The 23,168-nt window shown below is 38.4% G+C and overlaps 1 protein-coding gene across 1 annotated transcript in view; it reads left to right on the forward strand.

Annotated features, from left to right (window-relative positions):
- LRP2 (low density lipoprotein receptor-related protein 2) overlaps window positions 1-23,168 on the forward strand; it is a 126,875-nt gene that overhangs the window by 78,122 nt on the left and 25,585 nt on the right. The window contains exons 40-60 of the mRNA XM_010143223.1: window positions 392-557; window positions 1,331-1,489; window positions 2,743-3,032; window positions 4,353-4,556; window positions 4,957-5,199; window positions 6,301-6,426; window positions 8,072-8,191; window positions 9,032-9,163; window positions 10,596-10,797; window positions 11,261-11,556; window positions 12,031-12,547; window positions 14,531-14,683; window positions 15,102-15,272; window positions 16,442-16,665; window positions 17,065-17,242; window positions 18,175-18,371; window positions 19,981-20,226; window positions 21,131-21,259; window positions 21,857-21,976; window positions 22,544-22,660; window positions 22,930-23,046. Of these exons, the coding sequence (XP_010141525.1) occupies window positions 392-557; window positions 1,331-1,489; window positions 2,743-3,032; window positions 4,353-4,556; window positions 4,957-5,199; window positions 6,301-6,426; window positions 8,072-8,191; window positions 9,032-9,163; window positions 10,596-10,797; window positions 11,261-11,556; window positions 12,031-12,547; window positions 14,531-14,683; window positions 15,102-15,272; window positions 16,442-16,665; window positions 17,065-17,242; window positions 18,175-18,371; window positions 19,981-20,226; window positions 21,131-21,259; window positions 21,857-21,976; window positions 22,544-22,660; window positions 22,930-23,046 (4,107 nt within the window). The remainder of the gene's footprint in view (window positions 1-391; window positions 558-1,330; window positions 1,490-2,742; window positions 3,033-4,352; window positions 4,557-4,956; window positions 5,200-6,300; window positions 6,427-8,071; window positions 8,192-9,031; window positions 9,164-10,595; window positions 10,798-11,260; window positions 11,557-12,030; window positions 12,548-14,530; window positions 14,684-15,101; window positions 15,273-16,441; window positions 16,666-17,064; window positions 17,243-18,174; window positions 18,372-19,980; window positions 20,227-21,130; window positions 21,260-21,856; window positions 21,977-22,543; window positions 22,661-22,929; window positions 23,047-23,168) is intronic.

Raw genomic sequence — 23,168 nt, forward strand, 5'->3', positions numbered from 1 at the left:
GTTTAGTTATCTAAGAAACGTTCCTTTATCACAATGAACTGGAAATATAAAACTGGTTAAATATTATTATATATGTAAAATTTATGTAATAAATTAAAATTACGTATAGTAAATTAATATTATGGAGTGAGGGATGATTCCTGCTACTTGGAGAATAGCAACCAGAACTTGGGTCTATGTGAGAAAAGCATCTTTGTAACCTTAATGCATACACAGGACTGCCTGAGTCCTAAGTATTAGTTCTTCAAATTTTTAAATGGACAAATTTGCATTGATACCAATGGCATTTCAAAGACATATTTGGTGTTGCTGCATTATATTAGGCAAAGAGTATTGCAGTATCTCAGGAAACTCTACTGAACTTGTGTGTGTTTGCTTGCATGTGTCTAAGACCTGGGCACACCAGATGGCATAGCCTTTGACTGGATCAACAACAGAGTTTACTACAGTGACTACCTCAATCAGACTATCAGCTCAATGGCTGTGGATGGATCTAACCGCACAGTGATTGCCCGGGTTCCACGACCAAGGGCTGTTGTATTAGATCCCTGCAGAGGGTATGTATTGCGCTTTATATACCTTATTTTCACTGCAGGTGAAGGTAGAATTTAGACTGTTTGACAAAGACTGACAGATGTTTCCTGTTCCGAGGCCTAAGTTCTGGCTGTGCATGACTGTCCTAGATCTAATTCTTTATGTTTTTAAAGCGAATCTTAGCCTCAGAGATTTGCATTTTCTTCTGAGATTTTTAGAGCATTTATGAATGTGTAGTGCATGAGGCTCCACTTAGTGATAGTGGGAGCCAGGTGCTGGGCATAAATGAGAACAATGTTCAAAGCAGGTGTTTGTCAAGCACCTAACCATCCTCCATTTTCTGTGTCAGGCAGAAAGAAAATACGGTATTTGCTGAACCCAAGATTTCTTCAAGAATATCATATCATGATAATCAGGTGGTGCTGTCAAGAGATCTCTCTATTTAGAGTCTTGCCCTTTTTCTGTTGTGTTTCATGAGTGCCTCAGAAGAATTCCTGTTTCTGTATCTAAACATTCCTTGAGAGGCTGGGAGCATTACTCTATGATTAATTGATTTTACTGAATTCTTAAGGGAGCTGGAAAAATTTTTCTGAAGATCACTCCCGTGGACCCCACTGATCTGTGCTAAAAGATGCTGTGGTCAATGTGGGCCAAAATAGAGGAAGAAATTCTTTTCCACTGGTTTCACGCTGCACACTTCAGTGAGGGACACTGGGGCGGAAATCCCCTGGAGCCAATAAGAGCTTTGTGAGCTTTATTTGCTGAAAATATAACCTTGTAATCATGTTATTGACAGGTATATGTACTGGACTGACTGGAGTTCAAATGCAAAGATAGAACGAGCTACACTTGGAGGAAATTTCAGAACTGCTATTGTGAGCACCAATTTGGTATGGCCAAACGGGCTTACTCTGGACTATGAAGAACAGCAGCTATACTGGGCTGATGCAAACCTGTATGTAATGATAACAAACTTGTTGGTTTACGTTTGTTTATTTTTTTAATATATCTATTATTTATTTTTCTTCGTTTTTTAAACTTTTTCAACATTTCAATTGAGTTTGGTATTTTGTATTATAGAATGTTAAGAGTTACTTAATAGCAATGCAGTATCAAGTCTCAATATTGATGTGGAGCTACTGTGCAGTAAGTTTCCTTATGCCATAGTGTAGCTTTAGTCCACTTTTTTATGGCATTTGTACCCACTGGCCATTTTCATCTTACTTGCAACTCAGGGCTTTTATAAGCATCTTCTCTAACAAATGAATCCCCACTGCACGATTTACATCATCCTTTGCTCATGGTTAGTGCCTGTCACCCATGGAATGAATGCATGAATAGCACGTATTGATTCTCCTGGCATCAGCATGTCTTCTGCTTCCTCACTGACCTTTGCTGAAGTGGGCATTAAGGGTGGGAATGCCTGAAGGGGAGAAGCAGTGGCAAGGTGTTTGTGGGTCAGTAGTGCTGTCTGTGTGAGTAAAGAATGGTTCACTTACAGAATATGTCTATCAACAAACTTGGAGTGGAACCGTGATTTTCTGGGGTCCTTTGAAGTCATGTTTGTTGGAATTTTGTTTATCATTTCAAATGCTGTTCCTAAGGTAGAATCAAATCTGGAAGATCAACTAGGAAGAAATGTTTATTATATGCTATATACTTGTGGCCGTTAGATGTTATATATATGGAGGTTATTATATATTAGAAATGCTTTTTCCTCCTGTATTGTTCTGTGAGAAACAGCAGAAAATGCTTTTTTATAGTCTCATGAATTTGCTTGTATTTCCTGATTGTGTAAATTTGGATCTGCAAAAGACAAAACTGGAATGAAAACATGTCCCATTTCACGGGACTGCTGGTTTTCTCCTGGTACAACAATAATATCATATGCATTCCAAACGTGTATTATCTCATGAAGTTTTGCATTCATTTTAGCTCTCAGCAGCATGGTTGTTTATCATTTCAATTTTCAGCCCAGTTGCTTCCAATACATTATTATGCAGTGTTACAGAGCTACTCTGCATTAGTATTGAAGATGTATATTTGAAGATTTGGATTGCAAAATTTTAACTTGTAACAGCACCTGATATATTGGTGCACAGTACCGAAATGGTTGATACTAGTAGCTGGACTAATTAGAGCATGGCTTTATACATAAGTTGAAAGACTTCTTTCTTTCAAGACATAATAATTTTTTGTTATTTTTAGGCAGAAGATTGAGCGATGCACTCTCACTGGTACAAATCGTGAAGTAATTGTTAGCACTGCTCTGCATCCTTTTGCAATGACATTGTTTGATCAGCACATATATTGGACGGACTGGAACACACGAAGCATTTACCGAGCTAATAAGTATGATGGTTCAGATCAGATTGTAATGATCATGAATCTGCCACAAAGACCGATGGATATTCAAGTCTGGGCAAAAAGTAAGCAGCAGCAATGTACCAATCCTTGCAACCAGTTCAATGGTGGCTGCAGTCACATCTGTGCACCAGGTAAGCTGTTATGCTTGATGACTAAGCTGTTAGCATTGCCTGTATTAAAATTCATAATATAGCAGTTCTGGTCACGTGGGGAGAGCTGTCATATTTTTTAGTGTTCCTAAATGTTTAATATTTATCCTGTTTATAAATGCAATCAAAATGAGTGCCAATCAAGGTCATGGTATTTTGCCAACCCTCTTGAGGGTTCCATCTGAGAATCCTCACAAATAAAAATCATGGGTTTCTCTAATTTAATCTAAAACATTGTGTTCTGGTGCTTTAACTTTTTTTTATTCCCCTGGGATGAGGCATAAAAAGAGCTCTGCAGCATATGGTGTCCTTGGTAATACATACTGATACACTGTATACTGAGCAGATGTTTCCTACCACATATTTTAAAAAATCTTGATGATCACTATTTTTTATCACATGATATTAGGAAGTCTTTCCCTAATGATAAACAAAACAAACATTTCTACTGCATCATTTTAAATGTTGGACAATTACTAAGAAGATAGCTCAAATATTGATTTCTATCTGTGCTGTGGGGCATGTGTTGTTTTGAGCTGTAGACTTCAGAAACATACTCTGTATCATCAGCTGCATATTGAGTGACATATCCTATCTTGTATCTCTCCTTGCGCATGTGTAAGAAGAGAGCCAAAGTGCTACAACAGTTCACCGGACCAAATACGGTCATTCAGGAAACCAGAATGGCAGTATAGCCCAAAGAGCATACCTGTTACAGAGCTGTTTTGTACGACCCTTGACTTTGAAAAACTCATTCAGTGCCTGCTTTCATTTATAGCATCTCAAATGCCTTTAAAAATTTCTTTTGCCTGAAAACAACTCAATCTTCTCATTGACTTTGAGAAGAGCAGTTAGTCTAGTGCAAGGAGTTTTAAAAACCCTGTTTTGATTTTGAGGCATAGAGCCTCAGCTGATGTAGCTCTGATATTTGAAAGCATCAGATGCCATTTTGCTGCCATTCAAAAACTATTTGAACAACAAATATTAAGATACTCCTAGTTCTGATCTCAGTTCCTCTAGGGAACTCTGAAATAACTCGTGGGTTTTAATGGGTTTGTATATGCTTAACTGAGATAATAATCTGGCTAAGTCACCATGCTTCTATCTGAGCAGATAGAACTTTCAGGAGTTGTGAGAGTTTAATTGCCTTTTCCAGTGTTACAACAGTCAACAGTTTCATAGAACCCTGTTGAAAGCATCAATGCTAAATTTGTTTCAATTTTTGTGGTTTGTTTCTTTTTTTTTTTTTTTTTTTTTTTTTTTTTTTTTTTTTTTTTTTTTTTTTGTCAAACATAAATTTAGGTCCAGCTGGTGCAGAATGTCAGTGTCCCTCTGAAGGTCGCTGGTATTTAGCCAATAATAACAAGCATTGTATTGTGGATAATGGTACCAGGTGCGATACTGGTTTCTTCACATGCCTTAATGGTCGATGTATCTCGGAGAGATGGAAATGTGACAATGACAATGATTGTGGTGATGGCAGTGATGAGTTGGAAAGTGTGTGTGGTAAGCATTTAAAATAACTGCACGAGAAAGTGATTCATACACTGTTTTGCTTGTACTGTATTGTCTATCACTTTAATGGCTTTATAATCATGGATCTTATGGCTGTAGTTTGGCAATGGTCCCTTGCGTACTCACAGACCTGAGATCTGAATGGCTACTGATTTGCTCTAGAATCCAAAAGCACTATAGTATTGAATCTTTATCATGTGTAGCCAATTTCTACTTTTGTTTAATTCAAATATGTATTTTACATTTCATGCAGTCCGTTTTGCAGCTGTGTTTGCCCTGGCAGGTAAAAATATTTCAATTTTACTTGTTACTTTGTTAGAGAACTTAGATCGCGTTTTATCTAAGTATATTCTTTTTTGTTTGTTTGTTTTAAACTTTTAATTTCCTGCAGCTTTCCATACTTGCCAGCCAACAGCTTTTACCTGTGGCAATGGGCGATGTGTACCCTATCATTACCGCTGTGATCACTACAATGACTGCGGAGATAATAGTGATGAGGTTGGCTGCTTGTTCCGAACTTGTGACTCCCACACAGAATTTACTTGCAGTAATGGAAGGTGTATATCTCTTCAGTATGTCTGCAATGGTGTAAACAACTGTTACGATAACGGCACATCAGATGAGAGAAATTGCCGTAAGTTTATCCTAAGTCTGACCCTTTAGACCAAAGAAGAGGCAAATGTGTTTGTGTGTGAATTTTAACAAAATCAGCAAAGAGGAGGAAAGATTGCTTTATTTACAGTGCAGATTCTGCTTTGTGTTGTTTGAAGCAAATAGAATTGTTAAAAGATATTCTGAATCACCCCAAGATGTTACATAATAACTATTGATTTAAATAGTCTGCCTTGATGCAACAAATGCTCAAGCGTGCCAAATGTAGGTCTTGTGAGTATTCCTATGGATATTAAAGAGATTACTTCAGATGAATTGGATGCAGGGCTTATATTTTTGCAGGATTAGCCTGGAGCTTGACACGGGATTTTTACTTTGTGTCATGCTATATTAATTATACTAGATTTAATCATCAGGAGTGTATATTGTGACTCTTACACAGTTTACATTTATTCTGTTTAAAATTATATTCCTTACAGCTCTCAAGAAGTAGCCTTATATTAGATGCCTTATAGCTCTCAATTGGTGATGTTTGTTTTCCTTAAGATGTAAACTGTGATAGTTCAGTATTGACTGCTATTGCAGTTAATCAAACTAATCATGTCCTTGCACTAAGGTTACATTCTTCAGTAGCAAATTTATATTTGGAGTTAGAGAAATTGATGAAAATGTATTTAGAGATTTTTTTTCTTCTTTTTACATTTTTGTCTATACAATTGTTTTCTTTTTTTTTGAAACTCATTATTTGTAATGATTTTTTATTCTCAGTGAAATCTGAATATTTTAAATCCCTGGTCTATTAGTCATTTGTAGTTGGTCTGATGATTCATACAGTACCAGCTGGTTGCAAATGCAGTCATTACAGTGCAAATACCTGGCAATCTACATTCTGTCACCTCCAGTTATTGGCTTGTGTTTCTTTGATGATGTCTTTGTCAGGATTTATGTCGCTAAAAGCAGCTGTATAATTGGTTCCATATAGTATGAGCAGTATGAGTGCACTTCAGCAAGTGAGTGACATGGGACACTTCTTAAACAAGATTGTGTATCTTTCAGTGAGATACAGCGTTAATGGAATTAAAAAAGCTCTAAAGAACTTTTGCTTTATTTTCCCTCCTTAAAGCGGAGCGCACTTGCCAGTCTGGTTTTACAAAATGTCAAAGCACAAATATTTGCATTCCTCGAACCTATCTGTGTGATGGTGATAATGACTGTGGAGATATGAGTGATGAGAGCCCTACTCACTGTGGTAAGTTAATAGGGCCTTGGTTACTTTTCTTGTACTTCATGTTTTCCACTGCTCTTTACCTTTGACAGAACTCCAGCTGTTCTCAAAACATCTACTCTTCTAATGTGGAAGAGTTATAAGGTATATGCATTAGTACTATTAGCTCTCAACTAGCTGAATCGTGCTTTTATCTAATAAAAAAGATAGGTTTTTTTGCAACACTTTTATACAGAATTTGAGAGATCATTCCTTTTGCTTATTCTTCTCTGTATCCTTTATGGTTTTACAAGGTAATTGGCACTTAAATATTATAGGGGTTTGGCTTTTTCTGGAACTTTTATATTAGAATATTTTTCCTTCTAATCTATTGAAAAACTCTTTCATTTGGTTATGTATGCCTTGCCATTCAATTCATTGTTCATTGTAGCTTCCAGTTAGTGTCAATCAGCCTTAATTACAAACCAGCTTGTCTTTGCTAGTACAGACGTTTGTATTAGGTAGTAGTTAGGCGGTACTTTTACCACATAAAATGTTTTGGATCAGTTTACAAAACACAATGGATATTTTCAGGTGATGATTTATTTTTTGAATTGCCTGAGTAGATTATTTTTGCTTTTACCAGTTTACCTGCCCTGAATTAACTATGCTACAATTTTTCTAAAATATAAGTTCAATTTTTCTAGCCAGAACATGGCCACTTTTATCTATGGACCTCTATGTGTCAAAAATATGTGGTAATATATACAGATACAGTGAGTCTTGTGCTGCTCGTGAAAGGTGTGCTTTGTCCCTGCTACTGTTTACGTCCCAGCAGCACTGCTGAATTATTTAAATTGAAAAGTGGTGAAGGGAAAGGTAGAGGGAGAGAAAAGGAGAATGGGAAATAAAAGAAGCCCCAAGTCATTAATGAGCAATAGGTTAATTGTCTTTGACTTCCATCATTAAAGGCACATAGAAGAGCAAGTTAAAAGGCCAGAATGGGTCCTTTTTTGGTATCTTGGGCATCTTTTGGTATCTCATCAGAGGGTACAGGAAAGTATCAGTAACTATTGAAGAATTTATCAAACACACTATACATGCCAAGAGCAAGGGGCTCAGCTGAAGTGCAGAAGAAATACTTGCAGTGTGCTTAGTTGGAACTATTCAGTTTGTTCATTACTGGCACTAAGAAAACATTGCTACCTGCCACTGAAGAAAAATAGGTGGGAGAACAAGAAAAACATTATCTACCATGAGATACTACTTCCCTCTGGCACAATTTGGTTCCTTGTAAAGCATGGAGTCTGCTGCTGCCTGGTTTGGGCACTGGAGAACTGAGTATATCGGAGTGTGGTCATTTTCTTGTGTATAGATCTGAAGTGTAAACATAGAACATGTTTGCAGTTGCTGCATGCAGTCCTATTTTCAGCGAAAATTCTGTAACTATTAGCTGATACATATACCCAAGGAGATAATTTAGCCCTTTTTTTGCATACAATGATCAAGCTAGTTTGTACAATGATCTCTTTGCAGATAGGCTGAGGAAAGACATCCTTCCTAGCATAATTTTTTCTCTTTCTTTTTTGGGGTCTGTAATATTTTTACGTAACATGGACTCAAAAGCAACTTAAAACAAGTTGGAAAGGTAACAGAAAGAAAGAAGTCATACATAGGTTTTTTCTTCCAGTCTCACTGACTTGCACAAATAGTGAGTTTCGTTGTACATCGGGACGTTGTATTCCTGCTCATTGGTACTGTGATCAAGGAATAGACTGTGCAGATGGCTCTGATGAACCTGCCTCTTGTGGTAAGTTTACACTCTGCACATACAACACTATAGGTTATGGGAAAACAGTAGTTGTAGGCAGCAGCTTGAATCCAATCTAGGATAATAGCATCTTCTGGAGTTTATTCACTGACTGTAAATAATCTAAGTCACTGAGCAATTCAAGTCTTAATACTTAAAGCTGTGTATGGAATAGGAAGGCTTTTAATTTCCACAATTGATTGCTTTCAATGTGATTACACTTAATATATAACCTCCTGTCGCTTTATAAGACTGTGATGGAGGTGAACCAAGTGATGAAAAGTAGCAAATATTTTGATATTTTTTGCATGTAAAATCAGATGTAGTGCTGTACAGAAAGTACGCGTGCGATATTGCATTTGGGGAAAAAAGGCATGTGGGATGAAGAAGAATATTGTTGACACAGTATGAGGTGGAGTATTGTAGTATTATGATAAGCAAATGCTGTATGTACAGTAGAAATCCACGGTAATATGGAGGGGGAAAGAGGGTGAAAAGGAGTAAGAGTAATCTCCAGGGAGGAAGAGAAGGGGCTGACTGAACTCACTGAGTATTGACATTACAACAAAGTCACTATTCTCACTGTAAGAGTTAGCTTAGCACAAGGCAGAACAGATTCTTTTGTGATTTAAGCAGGGCTGACAGGTGACTTTGCACAGTGCTGGAGTTCCACCTTTAGCTTAAGCAAATGTCTTGCAGCTTCTGCCTGAATTGTCTCACACTTAAGCTTCTATTTTACATTTCACTATCATAAGATTCTCCCTAAAATACCCTCCTCAGCAGATTTTTATGGCAGTTCAGGTTAGTTTAACAAGCAGAGTGATTGTGTTCATTTTTAAGTGCCCCAAGCACGGACTTGCTCAAGTGACCAGTTCACATGCGATGATGGCAGATGTATCCCAGCAACATGGATCTGTGATGGTGATAATGACTGTGGGGATATGAGTGATGAGGATCAAAGACATAATTGTGGTAGGTATTTAATGCAAATAGTTACTGCACTTCTTTTGAACAGCTGGTACAGTGCCGTGTTTTGCACTTAGGATGAGAATAATGTTCATAACACTCTGATGTTTTAGTTGTTGCTGATAAGTGCTTACACTAGGCCAAGGACTTCTCGGCTTCTCGTACTGCCCTGCCAGCGAGGAGGCTGGGGGTGCATAAGAAGCTGGAGGGGACACAGCCAGGACAGCTGACCCAGATTGGCCAAAGGGAATATTCCATACCATGCGATGTGCTCAGCACATAAAGAGGGGCAAAGCTGGCCCAGGGGGCTGCTATTTGGGAACAGGCTGGGCATCGGTCAGTTGGTGGTGAGCAATTGTTTTTCATTTACATCTCTTGTTTTTCTTCAGTTTTATTTATATCTTTTTTTGTTATTTTCCTCTTTTTACAATTTTATTACAATTTATTACAGTTATTATTTTATTTTATTTCAATTATTAAACTATTCTCATTTTAACCGACAAGTTTTCCTACTTTTACCCTTCTGATTCTCTCTGCCATGCCACTGGGTGGATGGGCAATGAGTGAGTGGCTGTGTGTCTTAGTGGCCGGCTGGGGGTAAACCCCCACATTCCCGTACCTTCAATTTTTGTGGCTGTGTGTCTTAGTGGCCGGCTGGGGTTAAACCACCACATTCCTGTACCTTCATTTTTTATATTGAATTAAAATTTAAAATTTTACTAATGTTAAAAAAAAGAAAGTTCTGATTTTGCAATTACTCTTTTTTCTACTTGTTGAGTTCAAATGGAGATAGAATTAATCTGTGTGGTTTATATGACCCGGGCAGTATCGCAATAGCAATTAGCAATAGCAGCTTCCTGACTGACACACACTACATCTTGTGCATATTGGTTTTGGCTTAATTTCTTTAAAAATTTGTGAGCAAAATGTGTGGCTGTTTAGAGGGAAGAAGGCTTGGTACTACTCCTTGATTCTTTTACCAGCAGCTGGATACACTTGCAGTCTGTGCCCTTTTTAATTGCAATGGTGCTCCCTCTCTTTGCTCCTTGGAGCTCAGAATACTTTGAAGAAAGCAAGGGATACAGAACCTAGGCCTAATACTGCTTCAGCTCCCAGAAAATCTGGCCAGATGCGTGAAATGCGTGTATTGAGAATTGAACAAGATCCAGAGTTCTGCTCATGCCAACACTGCCTAAGGAATTCTAAAGTGCTGTGGCTCCCAGTCAGCCTCCATGAAGAGCCATGCCCAGTGAAAATCAGTGGAATGCCTGTGAGCTGTGTATGAGAGGAAGCAGTGGTATCTGTCTCTGCACGTGCAGCAGATGATGGCTCTATTGTGGATTACAGGTGGATATCCAGGCTCTGTGTGTGTGTGTGGCAGGGGTGTTACATACACAAAGTCTCTCTTGGTGTGTCAGTCAACGTGCTTTTCTTTCAGCAAACCGCAACTGCACAGCAGCGGAGTTCACATGTGCCAACAATCGACCCCCGCTCAGGAGGTGCATTCCTCGGGCGTGGGTCTGTGATGGTGATGCTGACTGCAGTGATGCATTTGATGAACACCAGAACTGCACACGAAGATCTTGCACAGAAAATGAGTTTACTTGTAGTAATGGCTTGTGCATCCGAAACACATACAGGTTTGTAACCACCTGAGCCACTGCAGAAATTCTCAAAATTTGCTTAAAGTGAAGGAGCTAATTCAACCTTTTCCCCCCACTGTTTAGTTGTTAAGTAGATCTGCATGTTGTAATGAAACCGTTTATTTGTTCTGCACTCATGCATTAGTTTTAACTTGAAAATGATCTGGAATTTCCTGTGTTAATATCCCCAGTGCTCACCATTAGCACTAGTTTAATCCTTTTTATTGTGCCTAGTACTGTCTCCCGGGGTGATTCTGTTCTGCTTGTAATGCATACAGGGAATACAGGCAGGACTCATGGGATCAGACTCTATATAGTATGAACCTGGTTTCTTAGAGCCTCTTCCATTAGAGCCAATAGTATCTCACCTTCTTTGGAAACCAGGATTGTGTATACATCCATCTACCCTAGAGATACTGATTGATGCCTTATATTTGAAAAAGTGTTCATTCTTCTTCAGATGTGACAGGCGGAATGACTGTGGTGACAGCAGTGATGAAAGAGGATGCATCTATGAACCATGTCAACAGCACCAGTTTACTTGTCAGAACGGGCGCTGCATTTCCAAGGCCTACATCTGTGATGGCGATAATGACTGCGGTGATGAATCTGATGAGCTGGAACATCTCTGTACCACGCCAGAAGCAACCTGCTCCCCCCATCATTTTAAATGTGACAATGGAAACTGCATTGAGGTGGTTAAAGTCTGCAATCGGTTGGATGATTGCTCGGATAACAGTGATGAAAAAGGATGCGGTATGTGTAGATTTATTTGTACTGTCTTAATTTAAAATGCTTAGACAGCTTAAGAAAATGAACTCTTAAGCAATTGCTTAATTTTACAATCATATCTCTTACATGGTTGTGTCTCGGACTATAAGTGTATATATCTAGTTTTTTGTTTGAATTATATCACACTTATTATATACTGGTTTAACAAACTGAAAATTAGCTAATTATATGAACTAAATCTACGTTATGTGTTGCCTTTACATTTCCAAAATATACTTTTCATAAGCATATACTTTGCACTCAGTGTGTTTGGTGACAGACCTCAAAGGTGCTAGAATAATTTTATATTAGATTCTTTGCCTTTCTCCTTTATTACAGCAGGTCAGATTAATGTTCAGGGGGTAGCCGGGAGAGACAGTCAGATGGAGTATATTGGAAAGTGACTACACTATCTTCTCTGCTAGCAGTTCCTTGAAAAGAACTCCTTTCCTTTCACAGGTATAAATGAATGCAGGGACCCTTCAATCAGTGGATGTGATCACAACTGTACAGACACACAGACAAGTTTCTACTGTTCTTGTCATCCCGGATACAAACTTATGTCTGATAAACGGACTTGTGATGATATTGATGAGTGCAATGAAACTCCATCAGTATGTAGCCAGATTTGTGAGAACACAGCTGGCTCCTACATCTGTAAGTGTGCCCCAGGCTATATCCGGGAGCCTGACGGAAAAAGGTGCCGGCAAAATAGTAATATCTCCCCATACCTTATTTTTAGCAACCGTTACTATCTGAGAAATCTCACAACAGATGGCCAGTCTTACTCTCTCATTTTGCAAGGACTGACAAATGTGGTGGCACTGGACTTTGACAGGGTGGAAAAGAGGTTGTACTGGATTGATGTGGGGAGGAAGGTCATTGAACGAATGTTCCTAAATGGAACAAATAAGGAGGCAGTGATAAGTGATGATGTGCCCAACGGGGAAGGTATCGCTGTTGACTGGGTTGGCAGGTAAGAAAACACATTTTCTGTCTTTCTGGGCTACTAAGGAAATGATGTGTGAGGGAGTTTATTGTAGGGTTTCTTCTCCCATTTCATAGGAAATTCCCAGTGAGTAGTGAAATAGCTTTGGATTGTGTATGCAGTCTCATACAACTGCTCTGGAATTGTTTATCAGCATCTAATACATTACATAACACTTTTCTTTAATTGCTCTCAGTATACTGAGGTTATATCAGAGTTGCTTTCCCATTAATAATAAAATAGTGCGTATGACCTTGGGAAAAACTTGTTGGGAAACCATTAATGAACAGACTAGGCAAGCAGACAGATGGGATGTTACATGTGGCTATGGGGTAGGTATTCTGAGCTTAGGCTCTTTATTCCTTTGCTAGCAGTTGTAGGGGTTGGGATGCAGGCTTCACTCTGCATGAACAATATAATACAAGAGATAACTAGATTCCAATAAAGTAATAATAAACATTAGTGAAATTTAGCTCCTCTACCAATGCAAAGAGCATGTGTCTGTGGGAGTAAATCAGACTACTTTTCGATACACAGCAGGCATGCCTCTTTTGCTCCTGAAAAATGCATCTTTAACTGACACTCAAATGACATGATCCACATAATTTGCAGTAAGGAGGGCAGGGTGAGGTAACTGGAAAGTGCTTTGCATTATAGTAATTTTTAATTGCCTGCTGTGTGTCAAAAACCAGTCTGATTTACTCCCACAGAAACTCTCCTATGTGGTGCCCTCTCTGGTAGTTTTCTTGGCCCTGTGTCATCAGATTTTGCTTTGAGTGCAGTACTAGCAGTATGAAAAGTTCAAATATCCCGGATCAGACTCTGCAAAGTAATGAGAATCATTCAAAAAGTTACATTTGGAACTTACATGAGAGTGTTTGTATGAATATGTGAATATAACCGTTTTTATTTTTAAACCACTTTGTCTGTAAACCTAATGATAATTAATGTTGCCAGCAGTCCCAAATGCTTTGATTCATGGAATGGTGAAGAAGGAAGAGCCTGATTTTAGCCAGAGTCATCATATTGCTTCGTTCCTAATACAGTGCTGAATTATTTCAGCTACCAATAGTTATGTCTTCAGACAGGTTTTGTTCAGGTGTTTCAGAAAGGCTGAAGGACAATACAATGGAATGGATTTTTCTGCTCACTTTCAGTACAGAGAGTGTACTGGAGGACACCATGAGGTGCAGGCTAGGGAAGACTACCTTCTCCTCCTCTCTGGTGGGAATGGTACTACTCAGGGTGGTGTAGACAGAGATTGTATCTGTCGGGCTATTTCTGGAATGGCCCTGAAGATGCTGGAGCTGACCAGCTGTGCAGGCAATTTCAAAGTAGTTCTACTTAAATTAAATGCTTTGTTTTGTCGCAGGCTTTTTAAAATCATCATTTCAGCTTGCATGATTTCTCTGAGTACCAGTGTGTATAATTCTTAGGTAAAGTAATAGGAGTGCTAGAAAATCATAGATGAGGTTTACATTTGACTTTCAAACTGCTCAGGAATTTTCAAAGGAGAACCTGACAGCTGTTCTACCTGTTTGATGAGAGCAGAGGTGGCAGCATGGAACGAATGATGATTCTCTCCAATACTAACAGCCCTGGTCACAATCCATTGCACTGCGTGTCTGTTTTCCTGCTCCTCTTTGCTGGCCATTGTTGGTAGGAGAGGAAGTGAAGAGAAGGGAGGTTTAGGAATTTATAGGCAAATGGCATATTATTACTGAAGTGGGCAACTGCAAGTTTGAGTTTGGCACCAATGACTATGGGTGCAGGAACAGCAGAAGTGAAAAGCGCAGTCTGGAGCCTGGTGTGGAAGAGATGTCAGTACAGTATATGCATTCTGCCTTTACAGTGAATACATAGCTTCTAGGAGAAAAAAAAAAACCTGTGAAATTTAAGATGCTGTGAAGCAAAATAAGCAACAACAAAAAAATAAATAGGAGTAAGTAAATGAACTCTAAAACTTTTCAGAAAATTATATTGGGTGGACGCCTACAAAGATTGTCTCTACGTCTCTGAACTTGATGGAAGATTCCGGAAAAAACTGGTGGATCGGTGTGTGGATGCCAACAACACTTTCTGCTTTCAGTACCCCAGAGCAATTGTTGTTCATCCAAAATATGGGTATGACTTTTCAAGGAAGCTTTTCTTTTCTTTTGCAGATAGTCTTGCACTGTCTCTGAAAATCTGAAATAAATTTTGGCTGCCTGCACTTACATTTGCATGGCATTAGATCTTGGTTGGAACTTAGGAAAAATAGTAGTTTGCCTTCCATAGGTACATATGCAGGCCTGTCAGATATCATTGAAAGTGTTATTTGGATCTATGAGGACAAGGAAATTTTGACTGCAGGGCTAAAAATGTTGACAGAAGTGTGTGTGGTTTGTTAGATAGTGGGGCTGCCAGTTACATTCTTTGAAGACAACTGTGTGGTGTAGCAATTGTATTTTCTGTTGCAGGAAATACTATGTTAGAGGTGTGGCTTCTAATATTTACTTCATATTTTTACTACAATTCTAACTATAAATATTTATTTGAACAGACAGATTTACTGGACAGACTGGGCAGATCGAGCCTATATTGGACGAGCAGGCATGGATGGCAAGGAGAAGACAGTGATTATCTCTACAAAGTTGGAATGGCCCAATGCACTCACCATAGATTACACCAATGACAAGCTCTACTGGGCAGATGCCCATCTAAATTACATTGAGTATGTACGCAGAAAAGTATAAAAAAACTGAATAATCGATCGTGGCAGACTGCAGTGGTAGCATTTATAGACACTGTAAGCGTTGTACATATTTCTAACCTCTGACTATAGGTGTAGTAGGTGATACAAAGCACTGGATGACACAGTAGCCTAGTTCCTATATTTACATTCTAGGTCCCGTTGGAAATGGTCCAACAATTAGTGTGAAAAGATTCACAGCTTCTCTATATCTGGGTGTACAACCCGAACCAAAGCAAAACTGAGTATAAAATCATTATTTTTTCTGATTCTATTGTTTCTGCCTATAGATAAGAGTTGAGCTGTAACTAAACTAGTTATGTGCTAATAAGATAGTGTACGACTTGTTAGAAGATCTCTGAATGTTTTTCTATAGGTATGACATGGAATTTTCTGTTAGCATAATTTTTTTTAATCAAGAAAATATTAATTGCTTCTAGTATTAGAAAATTTCCACTTAAATATCAGTAAAAATTAATAACTTGCATTTATATTTACATGTATTATTTTCTAGTATTCATATTTACATGTACATTCAGGTTTATATTTACTTCTATTCCTCCTTACATTAATTTTTCTGGCAGCCTTTTCTATGCTCAGGTTTTAAAAATGTCTTTTAAAAAATGTGTATTAATTATATGTATGTTTCTTTGTCTCTCTTTTTTTTTTTCTTGTATTTCATAATTTCCCCCTATAGCAGGGTGGTCGTAAAAATAGAAGATCTTAGCTCTATCAGGGGAGGCTCTAAATCAGAAAGACATGTAAAATTTAGGAATATGGGAGGCCTGTTATTAAGTGTTCTATTTTTTAGCAGTGTGAATGATCCAGGCAAGCTAGTCTCCTCTGAGACAAAAATAACTTGCTGTAAGGCAGTGAATGTGCAGATTTTCATTGGACTAGCTGATATGCTTCTGTGGGAAGACTACATTTCAGTGGATGTTCCTCTATTCCATTATTTGCCTAAAATAACCTGGTTTACTTTCCTCTGTACCTTAAAATGAACTCACTGAGGACAGTGCTCTATCATTAGGGGCAAAGTTCCACACTGCATGATCCTGGTCACGAATAAGCGAGTACCATATGCATACATAAAGATGTGAAGATGTTTTAGCATTTATCTGAATGTTTTGCACCTATTTTTCTTCATGTAGGTACTCTGACCTGGATGGACATCATCGTCACACAGTGTATGATGGGACTTTACCTCATCCGTTTGCAATAACGATTTTTGAAGACACGATATATTGGACTGACTGGAACACAAGAACAGTTGAAAAGGGAAATAAATATGATGGATCAGACAGGACTGTTCTTGTGAACACCACACACAGGCCATTTGACATCCATGTTTACCATCCATACAGACAGCCATTTGGTAAGAAAACAGAATTACTTTTGCTTTTAAGAGGGTCAGCTGTTATGCTGCGAAGGGTCCTGAATGTACTCGGCTTTTGCCTTTGCTGAGGGGAATAGAACGCACAGAGTAAATGTGGCCTGTACTTTACGTTTGTGAATTGCCTTTTCTTTGAATAGCAATGACTGGAGATGCATAATTTTAAATTACTTTCTAAAACATCATGGCTTAATAATATATATCTCCTGTATATGAAATCATACGTATTTCTTTCACTAAGTGCCTACTTATCCAAGTTTTGGTTTTCAACTTATTACATTTAAGCTTTCAATAAGACATTAGAGGAGTCTATTGTAGATTGAGACCTTCGTGTCCTGTGATTTGCAAAGTATGGTAATATTTATTCTTCTGTTTTACCAGTTAATAATCCTTGTGGCACCAACAATGGTGGTTGTTCCCATCTTTGTCTAATAAAAGCTGGTGGTCAGGGTTATTCCTGTGAATGTCCTGATAACTTCATGATAGTACAGTTTGGCAACACAGCCCACTGCCTTCCAATGTGCTCTAGCACCCAGTTTCTCTGTGCAGACACTGAGAGGTAAGTCTGCTGCTCATCATCTTTTTTTCAATGTCTTGTTAAGGACATAAATGAAATGTATGTGTATATTTATATACTTAATATAATAAATATATAATGAAATTAGGGATTCCTTCTGCTCTCACTCTGAGTTTATGGTATGCTTGCAAAGACAAGGCCAGGACCAGACAGGCTTCCACTTTGTAATAATACTTCTAGACTCATTGTTTTAGTAGTATTTTTTTACTTTCTTCCTTCTACGTGACATTGCTAATGTAGGAAAGTTTGAGTTGTTAGAAACATGTATCTCCAGAAACCCATTTCCTGTTGAATACACAAACCCGGAACCTTCTCTTACTTTTGGAACACCTTTTGTAATGTATCCGTTTCTGCCAAATATATGCTCTCTGCCAGTGGCCCAGGAAAGCCATTTAGCTATCACAGGGGCACATTTCCAACCATTTCTCTGAGACAACAGCAGCAAAGGGAGAGGAATGGTGATATTAGAGCTACTGTGCTGATATTGTATCACTCTGGAGGCTGTGAAGCAGGTGTGCTTATTGGGTGGCCTTTTGAAGAGGTGTTACAATGATACTCCCTAGTGAAACTAGGGATTAAAGTTCAGGTGAATTATTAAAATGTTACCTCATTAAAAATCTGATTAAATATTGATTTAAAAAAGCATGAGAGATGTTTACCACAGATATACATAAAAATTAAATCCTTTTTCATCTGCTGTGAACTTCCTTCAATATCATCCGTTTCTGGTGACAGTATTCTGGCGTATTTTGTTAGCATTTGACATATGAAACAGAAGACATGAAATTCAAGATGTCTTGAAGTTTCAAGAAATAACACTGAGAGATGTCTGTCTCTTGTGGTGTAAAAGGATGTTTGTAGATGATCTGTAGAGACATATCCTCAAAAAATAAAACATTGTTTTCTCTTTGTAGGTGTATTCCTATCTGGTGGAAATGTGATGGACAGAGGGACTGTCGAGATGGCTCTGATGAACCCCCTACCTGTCCGCACCGATACTGTCCTGTTGGTCAGTTTCAGTGTAATGATGGGAACTGCACAAGTCCACATTTTTTGTGCAATACGCAGCCAGATTGCCATGACGGATCAGATGAAGATCCTGTACTTTGTGGTACGTTGCAACTAATACATTTAAGTGTTTTGCCAGTATAAAATGTGTAAACTATATATACATTTCAGAATCATTATCTCCTTTTTAAAGATGAAAAGGTGAGGTAAACAGATGCAGTCTTTTCTAGTCTTGCACCTGCGAAAGCAATTTACCTCAGTGCAAAAGCAGGATAAAGGGGAGCAAAAAAGTACTCTATCAAAACAAACATTTTCTATACCTCTGAGACAGATTTGCTTTGGTATAAGTTACAATCTGAGGTATAAAATATTAGAAGCAGGACCCACTTTGTTTTGTTCTGAGTAAAGCCATGGTGAGTATGAGGAATCTAAGGCTTCCTAATGCCCGGGGCAGTTTACCAGGTATGCTGATTTTCCCTGTATTCTAGCACTTCGCATGATGGGACGAAATAATTTCGTTTTCTGTATTGCCCAAACCCAGTGCATGTGGGAAGATTTGTTTTGGAGAGCTGTTCGTGATGGCAGTGTTTTAGAAACGAAGCTTAATTATGCTTGTGGAATAATGTTATTTCCTTAAAAGCCTGTCTTATTCCACCTATTTGGAATTTTGTCTAATTCAAAAAAGCACATCCATAGTTCTCTTTTTGTAAATAATGTAATTCTGGCAGTTGCAAGCTTAGTAATATAAAGGGGAAGTGGGTGTGAGGGGAAAGAAATGTGGTTGTGTTTCATTGCGTTTCATGTGTTTCATTGCCTTCCATTAGCAAAGTGTTTCTAACAATGACAGAATTAAATGAAATGTCAATTTTACCTGCCTTTCAAATAGCTAAGCTCCTGAACTGTGGCGTAGGGGAATATTATATAAGCAGAAATGTCACAGCTGCACAGTGTGTCACTGTTTTTAAGATACTGGGTACAATAAAAGTCAGTTAAGCTCTGTGTAATTCCTTCTGCTTATGATCTCATGCATGGGAATAGAATCCTTTAGTCTAGAAAATATATGGAAATTATAACATACTGTTCCTCTTGAAGGGTTTGGCAGTGTATGTAAAAAAGTAGAGGGGTGGTATCCAGTGAGACATACAAAGTCTGGAAACAGAAATCAGTGTTGACTCCTATTTCCATATGACCTTCGGACCTTCCACAGTTTGCCAGTACTGTTGACAGCTTTCAGTGCTTTGCCCTTTGGGAAAGAGGTTTATAGGCTGTGGAGCTGACATTAGCATGGTCTTCTGCTAAGTTTTCTAGCATGTTCATTTACAGTCAGGGGAACAGGCTCATCAGGCAGTGTACATCTAAGCTGGTAGCGTGGCCAGAGCTGCAGTGTCACTTAGCAGCTCTGCAGAGAGATTGGGTGCCCCTGCCTCAGTCATATTTCAATGCTGGGTTTACTCCCTTCTGCTTTAGAAGATAGTATCTGTCTCGATTCTAGAACACTGTAAAGCCTTAGAGAGCTAGTCTGAAGATGCTTGTGGGAAACGTGCCATGTGACAGATATCTGTACCTTAACTGAGCGAGTAAATGTGACGCTTTAATTTTTTATTGGTTTTCTTTTAAACTTCTGCTGTAGATATATCTGCTCAATTGACATAACACCCACAGACCATTTCTGCAAGTTTCAGTATTCTAACAGCCAGTTTGTGTTCTTTCAGCTAATCACCAGTGTGAAACTCACCAGTGGCAGTGTGCCAATAAACGATGTATCCCAGAAGCCTGGCAGTGTGACAGAGAGGATGACTGTGGTGACAACTCAGATGAAGATAGCACTCACTGTGCCAGTAGAACATGTCCCCCGGGCCAATTTAAATGTGACAATGGCCGCTGCATCCCACAGTCCTGGAAGTGTGATGTGGATGATGATTGTGGTGATAATTCTGATGAGCCATTCCACGAATGCAGTAAGCACACAGCTGTAGTAGTATGTGTACATTATAGTACGCCAAAAGCAAACTGCATTACTTAATTTTCCTGAGGTTGAAAATTTATTGGAAGGAAATATTTTCTGCCAGCTTAATTGCAATCATGTAGTAAAGAGTTTTAGAAAACACAGAGCCTATGGAATAATTTACTAATTACTTACTCTTAAAGGGGAGAAAGATTTTTTTATGCTGGCCAGATTAGCAAGAACTGAAAGTGTCTCACTGTGACTTCCTTGATGCTAGCAACATCCTTTACTTGACCCCTAACAACACTTTTTAAAAAATCCATTGCCTGTGTGGAAGCAGTGAATGTTAGTTCACTGATTTGTACCTTGTTCCACATCAAAGTATGACATATGACATATGTCATACTTTTCCCAAAAACAATGTAAACAAAGTTTAATTTCTTGAAGCTAAAGTTTCCATGATGATAAGCACGTGATTTGGAAACAAAAGCTTACAGGGAGAACAAATGCAGAGCACAATCTAGCCTATATTTAATAGCAGGATTTTCCTATGTGCTCCTTCAAGTCTCTTTGAGTCACTGGTCACCTGGAAGAAAATCACCTGCTTTCTCTATCTTCTGGGTTTGGGGCTTCTATTACCATTGTTACCAGCTCTAAATACTTCTGGGAAAAACATACTGAATGTCATTTGAACCTGTCATGAGTTTGTAGCATATGCAGAATACAAATAGCATAGACTGGAAAAGAGTAAAATCAGATATATTTAACGTTTTCTCTTTTACGACATTGAAGTTAGCAGATAGCTCTTAGTAGAACTAATTGACTATAAATCATAACAGATTTTGAAAGGCAGAATAGCAAGGATAAAAGTTTAATGGCACTGTAACATAACTAACTTTGACAACTACCTCTTTCAGTGGGCTCTGCCTATCGGTGTGACAATCACACACAGTTCAGCTGTAGAACCAACTACCGTTGCGTACCGATGTGGGCAGTGTGCAATGGGAATGATGACTGCAGAGACAACAGTGATGAACAAGGCTGTGGTATGTTTGGAGAAGAGGATCATTTCAGCATAACTTTGCACCTAAAATATTCCTCCAATTTACAAACACCTTGATTTTCTGAAAGTCTTCAGTAGTAATGTACCTGGACATATTTTGTTTGATAGCAATTAATTACCCTGGTAGTTATTTGTCTTCAGGTAAAATTCTTTGTGCAGCAGTTTGTTGTGCAGCTCACGTGTTTATGAGCTCCAAAGATCAGGATTTGATTATTTTGCCTGATATGTCATCAAATGAAACAGGGAATACTGAACTATTATAGGCAATTTAAACTGTCAGTGTTTTCTACATTTACTAATTTACCGCCTGTGCTGTTGAAACGGTCAGTATGGGAAGTATGATAATGCTTTTCCAGCCCCTCATATTTGTGTTCAAACCTCTCATGCAAAGATTAGCTTTGCACAAAGCTAGTCTCTATAGTTATTTCAGTTGTTTCTTAACCTCTTTTCTATTACTTGGCCCACTTTGTGGCAAGAACATCTCTTACCTACTTCCACTGTCTTCTGTGCATTTCATCTTATCCAAAGACTAATTAATGCTAATGTGTGCTGTTCTGTTGGCAAACTGTCTATACTGCAGAGGAGATGACTTGCAGTCCTTTTGGAGATTTCCGCTGTGACAATCATCGATGTATCCCACTGCGCTGGAAGTGTGATGGAGACAATGACTGTGGAGATAACTCTGATGAGCACAACTGCAGTGAGTTGTTTTTTGGCTGTCATGATGTTGTCCAGCTTTTGACTTAACTATCCTTCTGTTTATTATGAGAATGGTGCAGACAGCTCACAACTGAAACCATTCTATTGTTTTACTCTATAGCCTGTCTTTTCTTTCCTGTAGTACCACAGTGATGTCACAAGGAAGCATTTTGGATACATAAAACCACTGATAAATCCAGTCATCACAGTAACATGAATCCATGTTTTCCACTAAGAAATGACATTTGAATTTTGTCCTGTGTGCCAATGTAGTGTTACATAGATCCTGAAACAATGAGAGTGATTTTATTTTTCTGATTTGGAATAATAATTCTGTGAGGAAACAAAATCCACCATGAATTTCCTTTTTTTCTATGTAAAGGGGGTCAGAGAATGTTTAACATAGTTAAATGGTATTGGGGGAATGCTATTTTAACATGATTTAGTTGAAAGGATTATACCACATTACCTGCCCGTATTACTTTTGTCTGGTTTAATGAGACAGATGTGGATGTTTAAATCTACATCTGGGGAGCTCTTCATATTTGTACATTCGTTTTAAATGAAGGTCCTCGTGAATGCACAGAAAGTGAATACCGTTGTGACAATTTGCGCTGCATACCTTCCCGGTGGATCTGTGATCACGATGATGACTGCGAAGACAATTCAGATGAACGTGACTGTGGTGCGTAGTCTGGATGCTACCTCTTGCATATTGACGTATATGTCTCTAATGTGATAAATTATTCTGCGAAGTGCTCTTTTATGGGAAGCATCTTCAATGGACTAAGGTTGACCAGATCACTTCAGTCATTCCAGCAAATGAAGGGGATAGCACAGTTTTAATGGTCTAGAATTTTGCAGTCTGTTTTAGGATGTTGTTCTTGAAAAGTAAACACTTTACTTTGATTTGAACAAGAATATTTCTCAATAGTTACTTCTGAATCTTTTCAGAGCTGAGGACTTGCCACCCAGGGTATTTCCAATGTGATAGTGGACACTGTGTTGCAGAGCGCTTCAGATGTGATGGAAATGCAGACTGCCTTGATTTCTCTGATGAAGCAACTTGTCGTGAGTTTCCAGCTTTGCAATTGTTACTCATAGAGCTTCCAGAAAGATTTGCACTTATTTCTCTGAGATGACTCCTTAGAGGTGCAGAATTCTGCAACAGTTAGTATGTCAGTAAATAAGCG

Source organism: Buceros rhinoceros, unplaced genomic scaffold (assembly GCF_000710305.1).
Source record: "Buceros rhinoceros silvestris isolate BGI_N320 unplaced genomic scaffold, ASM71030v1 scaffold9119, whole genome shotgun sequence".
Taxonomy (NCBI): domain Eukaryota; kingdom Metazoa; phylum Chordata; class Aves; order Bucerotiformes; family Bucerotidae; genus Buceros; species Buceros rhinoceros.